Genomic DNA, 12,068 nt, shown 5'->3' with positions numbered 1-12,068 from the left:
ACCTCAAACAGGTGCGTCTCATTTAGGATAATAAATGTCGTGGAGGTGGATATTTTAAAGGCAGACTAACAGGTCTTTGAGGGTCAGAATTCTAGCTGATAGACAGGTGTTCAAATACTTATTTGCAGCTGTATCATACAAATAAATAGTTTAAAAATCATATATTGTGATTTCTGGATTTTTTTTTTAGATTATGTCTCTCACAGTTTTTTCAGACCCCTCCATGATTTCTAAGTGGGAGAACTTGCAAAATAGCCGGGTGTTTAAATACTTATTTTCCTTACTGTATATATATATATATATATATATATATATATATATATATATATATATATATATATATATATATATATATACCTGCCATATATATATATACCATGTCTTTCCCCACCACATCCATAAACCTCCTCCTTGGGCTCCTTCCTGGCAATTTAACCCTGAATTTTGTGCTGTTATTGAAACCTAGTTATCACACATCCTCGTTGTTGACTGTCATAAAAAGCCAAACCCCTTGTGTTTTTTTTTTAATTGCATATCAACTTTTTTGATTGTATTTGTTTTTTTTGTTTTTTTTTATAAACACAGTGAGATCCATTTGGAAACAACTGAGCTGTGCAAGATGAAGCAGGTCTAGGATTGAACATTATATCAGAATAAACAAACCAATAAAGTGCAGGCTTATCCACACTAAATGTTAAACGCAAGATGTGTATTGCCAGCTTACTCTAGCATTTAACAAATGGCCTTCGTTTCATTTTCTTGCGTTTTCTTTGCTTTGTGCCATTCGTATAACCCTCTTAATTTTACCAGACAGCTGCTACCTCGGCTACACTGCTTAGACAGAAAGAAAAATAATGGACCAATATTGCACTAAAATAATATTAGGTCTAATAGTCCACTGTTCATAAAGTAAAAGAAGCCAGGGATGAAAAGCCATTATTTTTTAGAACATAATGCAGTTTTCTCCAGAAGTCATTTTCATTTAAAATGTTAAAAAAAATATAATTGGACAGCACATGTTATTACTTTGAGGGGGCCTGGTGCTGTAAAGCCCAAAGCGATTGTGTCTGCATAATGGCAGGAGCGTATCTGTTAAGAGTGAGAAGAACCTTGTACTTCATAATAAATCTTGACACTGTGAAAGAAAAGGACATGCAGCAAACAACATCTTACATGAAAATGAAAGATTTATCTTAAACTGCTGCTAGCAAGAACATTTTTCACTGCTGCACAAGTGTAAGCAAAGCTGGAGTACCGAGCTTTGTGTCCATGACCCAGAGCCGACGCATAGCAGCCTCGCTTCTGTCCTGGAGGCTCGACAGCCAAAGAAATGTTGCGGCCTAAAAATGGCCACCTTACTCTCCATATAGTCTGATTTATAGGGACGGTGTGGAGCCTGAACTGCCATTAAAGCGTCGTAATATAGAAGATACAGTGGCGTCTCAGCCTGCAGAGCTTTCCTTACGGCCCCCGAACATCAAAGAGCACCCTCACTTCAAAGAATCACTGTGTCTGTGACCTCGAATGTGGACTGAAGACCGAGATGTAATTCTCTCGAGTGTGGTTCTTGATGTTGTCTGATGTTTAAAAAGGGTGTTGTAGGGGGGACGGACAGGGGCTAGGCTTTAAGAACAGATGTGGCGAGAAAGAGGTTTCAGCTTCCAGTACCGACTGTTATCATAAGCGGAATGTGTCTTACCAGTTTTCAGACCTGTTTCTTTTCCTCTTTTGTTCGTTTTGTCTAAGTGAGAAGGAAAAAAAACTCTTTGAGGTTCTTCAAAATCTTCTGTCCTTTCATCCTTTGATAACCAAGTGACGCACTAGCGGGTGCGGAGATAGAGAGAGGCGTGCAGCAGGACAGAATGACAATAAGAGCATCTGAGTGAGTTTTTATATAATACTCTGTTGTCTCTTAGTGTGCTTCAGCTGCTCCCTAAAGAGCTATATTGTGAAGTGAGGCCTCCGACTGAGGTGAAGAGGAGGGTGATGATGGTTGAAGGTACTTGAGAGTGGTGAGAGACAGCAACAAAGAGACTGGAGTGTAAAGAGACAATATAAACCCAGAATCATGCACAGATACACTCTCTACTGTTGAATGAAAGCGTTTATGGCCGACTAGTGTAAATTTAGAGTTTGTTTCAACAGCCAACATTTTTTTGTACAATCATACATGACCCTGCTATTCTTCATAAGCACATCTTTTCCTTCTTTCCATCAGGGAGCGCATGTCTGTGGGTACGTTCATCTCACTAACTCTGTGACAATTTCTCACAATGTTTACATTTCTATATATTTCTCACAAAATACCATTTGGTAAAAAGTTTATTGGTATTGTGTGTCCTCTGAGTCGATAACAGGCGCATACTGCGGCAGGGCAGAAGTCAAAAACCCGTCGGCAGGCAAGACGTATGATGATGAGATTCAGAATAGAAACTCAGCCATGCCGTACAGCTTCTGGTTTCTAAGGCGGTCAGCTCAGAGAGCCCACACACACGTACACATACACATACACATACACGTAAGGTATAGCAGAAGCAGGACTGAGCAAGGGGAGGAGAAGAGGAAAGAGATCTGGGATCGAGAAAATGGTGGCAGAAAATCAAGGACGTCCCACAGGATGGCAGAGAGAAAAGATTACAGGAAATGCCAGAGAGAGAGAAAAAGAGAGAGAGAGAGAGAGAGAGAGAGAGAGAGAGAGAGAGAGAGAGAGAGAGAGAGAGAGTATGTAAAGAAGGTGCTAGGATGGAAGAAAAAAAAACTGCATAATTTTCAGAATACAGTATTACATTTCATTCTATTGCATACACACGTTCGTCTTTTTCCATTTATTTAAAAACTGATCCAATAAATATTAGTTAATGATAAGAAACGAGGCTGATTTTTTTTACTGCACAAGAATATAAGTTCTAGCACCTGGTTTTTCAAAGCTTTAATTCACACTGTGCAATGGGACAAGTCTCCAGTAAAGCATTCCCTTTGTGAGCATACTGACATGCTCATGCATATTTCTTGTCTCTATACAGCTGATCATTTGCACAGACTTTTCAAGTCACTTGATAGATGGAGTTTGCACTGCTTGCTGTCTTAATGAAGCATTGTGTGATTGCTAAGTCAATAGTTCTCATGGTTGATTGCTTTTTAATTGTTAATCTTCCAAAGGTTAAGTAAGTCAGTATTTTGCTGGAGCTCCTAATAACGCTGGTATTTTCATAAGATTTGTAAAAAACCTACATTTACCTCTCTATGAACTCTGTTCATCAATACTTACGTATACTGTCAGTTTTTGGTAAATTGTAATTCCTAGGGAACAGCGTTTTTGTTATATAACATGTCGATACAGGTCATACTAGAGTTCAAGATATTAATACATTTGTACAATATTGAGGAGTTTAAATTGCAATACAAAGAGTTTAAGGAGTTTAAATTACAATACACCTCAATTTTAGGCGTGAAGAGTCTTTTGAGATGCTTTTATTTGCTCACTATGGTAATAAAAAGGGCTAATTTGAGTTACTGATTTCTTCCTGTCTAGCCATTCTCTCAGCTGACCTCTCAACATGCTGTTTCCACCTACAGACTACCCCACTCACTTTTTTGTTTTTGTTTTTCACAACATTCTGTTCAAACTCTAGAGATTGTTGTGTGTGAAATCCTGAGAAGATCTCCAGTTTTTGAAATACTTAGATCAACATATGCACCAACAGCCTTCCCACAGTATAAATCATGAACATTACATTTTCCCCTGTTCTGATGTTTGATGTGAACATTAGCTAAAGCGCTTGACCTGTGTCAGCATGATTTTATTTATTACTCTGTGACTGGCTGATGCATACATGTATGACTAAGCAGGGGTACAGGTCTTTCTAATAAAGTATGTATATCCAATAACAAAGATGTAATCCTGATATACAATAAATTAGATATATTTATTTAATGAATTTATATTTGTATGTAACGCAGAACATCACTGCATTATCATTTTACATCTAAATCTAAATTTGTATGTTGTATATACAAGCTAAATGTAACTTAAAACTATGCACATGTTTGCTGCATTTAGTGTTCACATTAATGTACAAGTAAAGCTCAAAATCCTGCTATATGTGAACCATTGCTTTGCAGTTCCCTCACTTATTATTTAAGTTTAAATGTCAGTTTAAGAAAACATTGTAAAAGAATTTGTGCCTGACATTATGCTAACTGATATCTTGCGATATTATTTGGATACTGATTCCACTTCCAATCAATCTAGCAACAATTAAAAAAAAAATTATAATGTGTAAAACCAACTTTGTTCTTTCACAAGACCACTTGCACTGAAATTATTCTTCAACTTAATGCATTATTAAACAGATTACCACATTTATTCTAATCTATTACTTCAATAAATAACTGTTATTTATTAGTTAAATTTTCAACAGCTTATGAGGCTGCAAATGTGCCAAATGTTCATGAAATAACTCCTGTGTGTTTTTTAATGCAAATGGAGGACACATGTCATGGAGTAAAATACAGTTTTTGAGCCTCTATTTTGAAAAGTACATTTTCTGCTATTCCTTCTTTTCATAAAAACAAACAAGCAATCAAACGAATAATTTAAGATGGCTCATTTTGACATTAAGTATGAAGTTTAATGCATTTGGTTTCTTGTCTCCTTTCTGCTCTGCAGGTCTGCTGCATGAGAGTTTTACAGACGAACCAGAGAGCCTAGTGACTCTGAACCTGCTGGTGGTGGCCGCTGTTTCAGCGTTCTCCACTGGGGCGGCGCTCTCTGGATTAGCTGTATGCTGGATTATGAGCCAAAAGCACCGCCATTGCTCTCGAAGTGAATCTTCCTCCTCAGGCAGCCAGCGGAAGAGTGAAAAGGAGCGCAGCATTCTGGGGCCCAGCACCAGTGGCTCAGTGCTGAGCGTGACAGATCGGCCACGCCCACAGGGTGAAACACTGTTTGTGATGCCTAATGGTTGGACGAAGGCAGGGGATCTGGACCCGGGACTGCTACCCACACCTGAGCAGACTCCTCTGCAGCAGAAACGCCCAGCGCCCTCTCTCCGCCTCTCTGACTCAGGCTCCGGCTGGGACCAGAGCCAGACCTACCTGAACTCTGTAGGCACCCAATGTCCTCCCCCACCACCATCGGCCATCTTTCTCAGCTCTAAGCTCCTAGGTGACAGGCGGCATGAAGATGTCCTCGAGCGCCAGCGCTACGTTTCTCTCTCCAAGTATCGTGAACATGGAACGCGCCCGGGCACACTGCTGCGCAAATCGGCAGGCGACTACAACTACCCAATTACACCTCAGGACTCGCCTGACAGGAGGCGGGTGGTGTCAGCACCCAGCACACAGATGGAATACACTGGTGAGGCTCTGCGCTGGACCCACGAGAACTACGTCTTCCACGCCGTGCCGACCCCTGGACACCGTTACGCTGCAGGCACAGGGCATCCAGCAAGCCTCGCACGTACTGTTCTGCACGGCTCGCGTGGCCTCATGGACTTGGCGGAATTCGGCCACCTGCTGGGCAAGGGAGGCAATGAGCGTGCTCCTTCAGGCCAGTGAATTAAAACAGGAAATAAAAGATCTGTGAAAAAAAGGAAGGAAGCGGCGAAGGAGAAAACGTGCAGAGTGTAAAGCTTTAGAGCTACTGCAGTGCCAGCAGGATCTGGCCAACATCTTTCTGTTTTTCTCCAATTTTTTTTTCTGGCTGTCTCTCTCTCCCCTTTTTCTCTCTTTCAGAGCTCCTTTTCGATCTAGATCCCTCTGTCATGCAATGATCAATCACTGGAAATGGAAATGGCCTCCTCTCTGCCTCATAGCTCAAGTTCCTGCAGAGGAGTGCAAGCTAACACACACATGTATATATAAGTACAGCTTTTTCAGTCCACCCTCAAAGTCTTGCTATGTGTCTTAACACACCTCGCTGGTCCTTCATCAGAAGCAGAAGTACAGCAACAAACTGCAGCATTTGTGACTGCAGCAGGGCTAATGACGTCCATATCAATTCCCAAGCACACACGCGCTCTCCCTTTCTCTCTCTCTCTCTCTCTCTCTCTCTCTCTCTCTCTCTCTCTCTCTCTCTCTCTCTCTCTCTCTCTTTCTCTCTTTCTCTCTCTCTCTCCCTCTCTCTCTCTCTCTCTCTCTCTCTCTCTCTTTCTCGCTCGCTCGCTCATCATTTAGAGAATGTGCTGGCGTGTTCTCGTTCACTGGGGATTTCTGAGCTGCTTGTAATAAAACACTTTCAGCGAGGGTCGGCAGAGACAGCACGAAGGTATCGATTCCCACTGCAGTCTAGCCGCGGCGTATACCTCAGCCCATCCCATTTTTCTTTTGGTTTTATAAATTGCTTTTTGTTTTACAGTGTTGAACTCACTTAAGTAGCATCACCGCTCCTGACCGACGATGCAGTGCCACACATCAGCAGTATTCATGCTGGCAGGACATATAGAATTAGATGGGAGCAGTGCATCTCCTTGACTGGACAATGCTTGTTTGCAGAGCGGAAAATACCTGAAATAGCGGACGAACATGACTTAACCGCTAACTCAGATTCTCTATGAGTCTGTGCTACAGAGGGCCAGAGAGAGTATAAGAGAGCAAGATAAAAGACAGAAAGGGTTAAACAAAAATGTGCAGCGATTTATAGCGATTCTTCTCCAGTAGAGAAAAGGAATGTTTTGAAAGTGAATGAGGTGTTTTGGACTCCCGAATGTTTTACATTTGTATTTTTGTGTACAGTTGTACAGTGAATTACGTGCTCAAAACTGGACAGAAACGAAAACAGAAGAGAAAAGCAGTGTTGACCTTTAACTAAATGTTCATATGGACAGTGTATAGGCTACATAGACGTATTCACCAAGTTTTTTTCGTTTTTTATACCAGTTAAGAGAAGGAGAGACCCGAAATGAGCCTGTCTTCATCTCCTCAGGGGAAGAAAGGGACTAATGAACAACAGAGCTAAGCAAAACTGTGCCAAATGAGGAAAACTGATTGGATTAACCCGGCGTGAGATGTCATTAAATATTGAGTGTTTCAGAGACACTTTGGCCTGTACTGTATTATATAGCCCATTTTTCGGTTGCTTCCGTGTTTTGTCTCATTATTAGGATCTGCGTTTTTCGTTCATCATAAGAAGAACCTGTTTTAAAAGTCTTTTGGATTTGAAAACTTTCCTCATATGTATGGTTTAGCAGCATGGGAGCAGAAAGGAGACATTGACAAGATTACTACAGAGTTCAATAAAGATTAACACGATAATCCGAAAAAAATTAACCCTTATAGATACATATTGCATATGTGCAAGTACTGAGAAAGTAAGAAAGAAACAGACAATCATTTTACTCAAAACTCACTTGTAATGGTGGTCTAAGGGTAGTTGATGGGACAAAAAAAAAAAATAGATTTATTTTGTGTTAAACCACTGAGGCTCATATTATACATAGAAGTGCCTCAGTTTCAGCCTGATGGTGCACGAATGCCCTTTTCCTTTTAAGCTCCAGTGTAGGAAGTTAAAACTACATAAGAATGGCTTGGGTCAGATATTTTGATTGTATTATTAGTATGATCTCTCATGTCTATCTTTTTTTATATTTACATTGTGAGAGTATTGGTTGTTGTTTAAAATTTGCATAATATGAGTAGGTGCGTAGTTTAAACAGCTATCAAGACAGAGTTCAACAACTGCCATTACACTTGTATAATAAGTCAGTTTGGAGTAAATTGTTTTGTTAGTGTTTTTTTTTTTGTTTTGTTTTTTCCAGGAAGTGATTTCAGAAACTGTTCTCTGTGGTAATTGCACATATGCTACAAACATATGCAGTAGATTAAGATAAAAATAGTTGAAAAAAACGATGGAGTTAAATTCCTGGTGCACACTCGTACAAGCGAGCAAGAGATTTTTGAACATATGGGCAATCTGCATAATGTATATGTAATGCACGTGCTGCAAGATAAAAACGCACGCACACAAACACAAATGCTCACACACGGAGAACACCTGCATTTTCAGTGTCTCGCTTTTTGGGAGAAGATTCACGCTGCTGCATTCATGCTTAGTTCCAGTCTTTAAGGGTTAATTCTTTAAAGATGTGCAATATTGGCACCATATGGCTACGGTTAAAGAGAGTGCGACCACACACATGCACAAGCACATACAGGAGGAACACACAAATACAAATTGTCATATGCTACACCTGTGAAAGTACAACTTATGCTCTCACACACATCAATTTTAGTTCGAGATCACATGCATCTGGAACAATTGCAGCTTGACACTCCAATCCCATCGCACACACACACACACACACACACACACACACGCACACACGCACACACGCACACTTGCAGCATGACCAAACTTGATTAAGGGAGCACATTATACATTTATAAATTCAACTTGAACAACTTTCATATGTGTATGATTGCCCCAAGCAACAATAATAACCCCAGACTTAAAATACAGAAAAATAACCTAGTAGTTGAGAAATGCAGGTCAATGACCCCTTAAATTATAGGTCAGAAGTTCAGGGACCTGCAGTTTCTTTCACAATGCTGCATTTGCACCACAGTTGCTTTCCATGCTTTCATAAAACTAGTCACATAGTGCAACACTAGTGAATGCAGATGTGAGAATATACAGCTGTTCAGTATTCTGCGATAAGCAAATGACTATTCCGTTGGCGTTGTGGTTGAAATGGTACTGATAATGACATTGCATGAAAAAAATATTTTAAGTTTAAAAATGTTTTTTTAAACTTGACTCATTTTTTTATGAAGAAAATCTGATCAATCAGTATTTATAAGCTGCTGAAGTCGCAAAATGATCCTCTTAATGGTTCACTTCGAATACTTTGAATTTCCATTTGAAGTGTTTTCTAGACCTGAAATGATCATATAATATCCATATTCATATCGTTTTAGAAAAAAAAAACTGTGATTAAAAAAAACTGCCATGTAATTGATCTGGCTAGGTTTTTCAGTTCAGGCTTCTGTTTATTCATTTCGAACCCAGAAATATGCTCCGCCCACCTTCTTACTTTAAACATATGACTTTTTTTTTTTTTTAAGAATAATATTTGCCAAAATACTGTCAAATTACTGTCTTCTTAAAGGTGCAGCATGTAAATTGTTTCTAGAATTTATTTAAAAAACAAAATAAATAAACCATAGAGAGAAAAAAAATACTGTGATTTGCAATACTGCCATGCAATTGATTGGCAAAGTTTTGGTTTTTTTCAGCCTTCGGTTTACATTTCTTTGGTCCCAAAACACATACTGCACCTTTAGCAAGTCAGATTTCAACTATTCTAGCAACTATTTGCTAAACAGGTTGTACTATTTTTCACACTCATGCATATAATTCTGTGCCATTGCAATGCAAATAAAAAAACTTTAGCAAAAGATAATTGAACATTTTCTGTTGTGTAATCTTAGATTCTGTGGATCAGTTCTGCAACATGACACACTTAAAGTGCCAAAATGTAACTTTGTATTCAACTGGATGCTGTTTGTATCAAAAGGCATCAACTTTGTCATTATTGTCGTGCTGTTTTGCTTTTATTTAGGTTTTTTTTTTTATTTAGACAATTCTTTCCGTTTCTTCTTGCAAGTCGCGTGTGTATTTCTGTTATCATGTAACCAGTGTCTTTATTTCCGTTTGTGTAGCATGCCTGCTACATTGAAGTTGGAAGTGCTGTTGTTTGGTAAATCTGTTCAGCCGGGCCTTTACCACAACTGCCATACCGTTACCTCAACTCGAGGCACTGTACTACACTCTCCGGGAAAAAGGCACAGCAACGAACCCTGATTATTAATCAATAACACTACTGTATATATATATAAGCACAAGAGCGTTTTATTTTTGGGATCTGAAATGACTGCTTAATTTACTCAACCATGACAGAAGGATTTTTTTTTTTTTATCTTTAAATGTCGATCGAACTGAGGAATCGTGAACAAATATTTCCTGAACAAACTTTTTGTTCTCTTTGCAGTAATTTCAGATGACTCAGAATTGAGTGGCATTTCAGACTGAAGGGACGGAAAAAAAAACGATCCGTATGGTGACTCAAAGAATTGTACATAGATGAAATAGTGACATTTGAAGCAAACATCTTGTTTTCTCATCCATATGTACAGAAGATACATGTATGCAAAGTGTACAAGGCAATTTTTTTGTAATTAAAAAAACACCCACTTATACACCTCTCTCAATTACACATACATACACACACACACACACACACACACACACACACACACACACACACACACACATTACATAGACACATACAAACACAGACTTATTTTGTTCTGTAAAATCGACATGGATATTTTATCATTCTAATAAACACAACAGATTGTTCGTTTGTGTGAGTGTCCTGTGGGAATGATTTCTGAAATTTACTCGGCGTGCATCAGTTTGACACTGGGTGGTGAGCGGAGGCCACTACAGGACAAGATTGAGCATCTTTGTTGCTATGGAGATAGCAGCGTGCACCATAGCAGTGTGACTGTGATTGTCAAAGAATAGAAAGCGGTTTGAACTGTTTTTAAAAGATCGTCATATCTAAGCTAATTAGATTGATGTTACCCAACGCAAACGAGCAATTAACACAAACAGTAGTCGACTTGTCCAATTCTGCGTAATGTCAACTGCATTTTAACTCCTTGTTGCTGCTGTTTTGTTTTTTAGTTTAGTTTTTTTTGCAGATTAAACCTTTGTTCAAAAACAACTTTAAATCACAATGATAACTTTCTATCGGTCCATTCAGCACACACTCTTTTCACCAGGCGAACTCTATCATCAGCCCATTCCTTCATCTCTCATTAATCACACAAAGAAAAATCGGTCATGTTTTAACATTTCTTCATATGCATATCCATTATGCATATAATAGACCTCATTATTAAGAGCATTAGGACAAAAACGTTTGGCCTTCAATAGTAAATTTTTCACTACTATTCATACGGAAAATAGTTTAGATAAATTAATTCGAATAAATATTGTATGAACTAATAGCACAGATAGGTTTGGAATGATTGTAAGCCTTTGTTTTACACAAAAAATCTTTCTGTGCACTCCATATTTAAAAGCAATCTACCAAAAATACCAAAATAAATCAGGATACAAAAGTCACATTAATAAAGTTAATACAAACTGTACTTCACTTTTTAAAAGCATGTAGATCAAAATGGGGTATGGTCTCACTTACCAAATATACATTTATTGATCTTTAATAACCTGAGTGTGGTAAGAATTGTGGGAAATCCTAAAGCGGGAATACACCATGGATGAGAACACCGTACATCATAGGACACAATGGACACTCATTTCATTTACATTTGCATTTATATCTATTGGCTATTTAGCGAAGCAAATGACTTATTATCATGTTTGGGGAATTTAGAAGAAAAATGAAGAACCTGAAGGAAATCTAATCTGAAAGAATATGTGAAACTCCACACAAACAGCAACTGTTTTGAAAAATCCATCTTGTTCTGACCACAGACTCACTACAGCTGGTAGACTGAAGATATTTTTCACTTACCTTATTCCTGAATAAACTGATCAATAAATGTTTGACATTTCCTAATTGTCTTGTGAGTGATGATGGATTAGTAGCAGTTGTTTCTTTTCCACCAGTATTTATCAGCTGAAAACGATGGTGTCTGTGTTTTTGTCATCTGGTATATACCCAAATTGAGTTGGAATTTTTGGAGCCGGGAAACTGGAGATCGAGTTTGTCCTGGGGACGCTGGAGCTGTGAGGCTACCATGAGGAAATATTCCTGGTGAAGGTGATAATATATATACTGCAAGACATTTCGGGTCCACCCACTTGTTAAAATCTTAAGTAAACCCGATAAAGCCTTTGCTTTGACTAAAAATGTTGTAAGGGTAGTCAAGAAAATGGCTTTCTTAAAGGTTCAATTTTCAACAACCCGTACCAAATGATATATAGTATATTCACACACTTGCTTAGTTGACATGTATTTATTACAAAGCATGGTACAATATAGCATTTACATTAAAAGGGCACCCTTATCCAGAGTAATTTCTTATTTTATTTA

The 12,068-nt window shown here is 38.5% G+C and overlaps 1 protein-coding gene across 1 annotated transcript in view; it reads left to right on the top strand.

Moving 5' to 3' along the window:
* The window catches only part of sema6ba (sema domain, transmembrane domain (TM), and cytoplasmic domain, (semaphorin) 6Ba), a 150,772-nt gene extending 140,406 nt beyond the window's left edge, over positions 1-10,366 (top strand). The window contains exon 17 of the mRNA XM_083525650.1: positions 4,670-10,366. Within this exon, the coding sequence (XP_083381776.1) occupies positions 4,670-5,559 (890 nt within the window). The 3' untranslated portion in view covers positions 5,560-10,366. The remainder of the gene's footprint in view (positions 1-4,669) is intronic.
* The last annotated feature ends 1,702 nt before the right edge of the window (positions 10,367-12,068 follow it).

The sequence above is a fragment of the Silurus aristotelis genome (genome assembly GCF_946808225.1).
Source record: "Silurus aristotelis genome assembly, chromosome: 22".
Lineage (NCBI taxonomy): Eukaryota > Metazoa > Chordata > Actinopteri > Siluriformes > Siluridae > Silurus > Silurus aristotelis.
The sequence above is the reverse complement of the archived record's forward strand: the minus strand, read 5'-3'. Positions and strand labels throughout refer to the sequence as shown.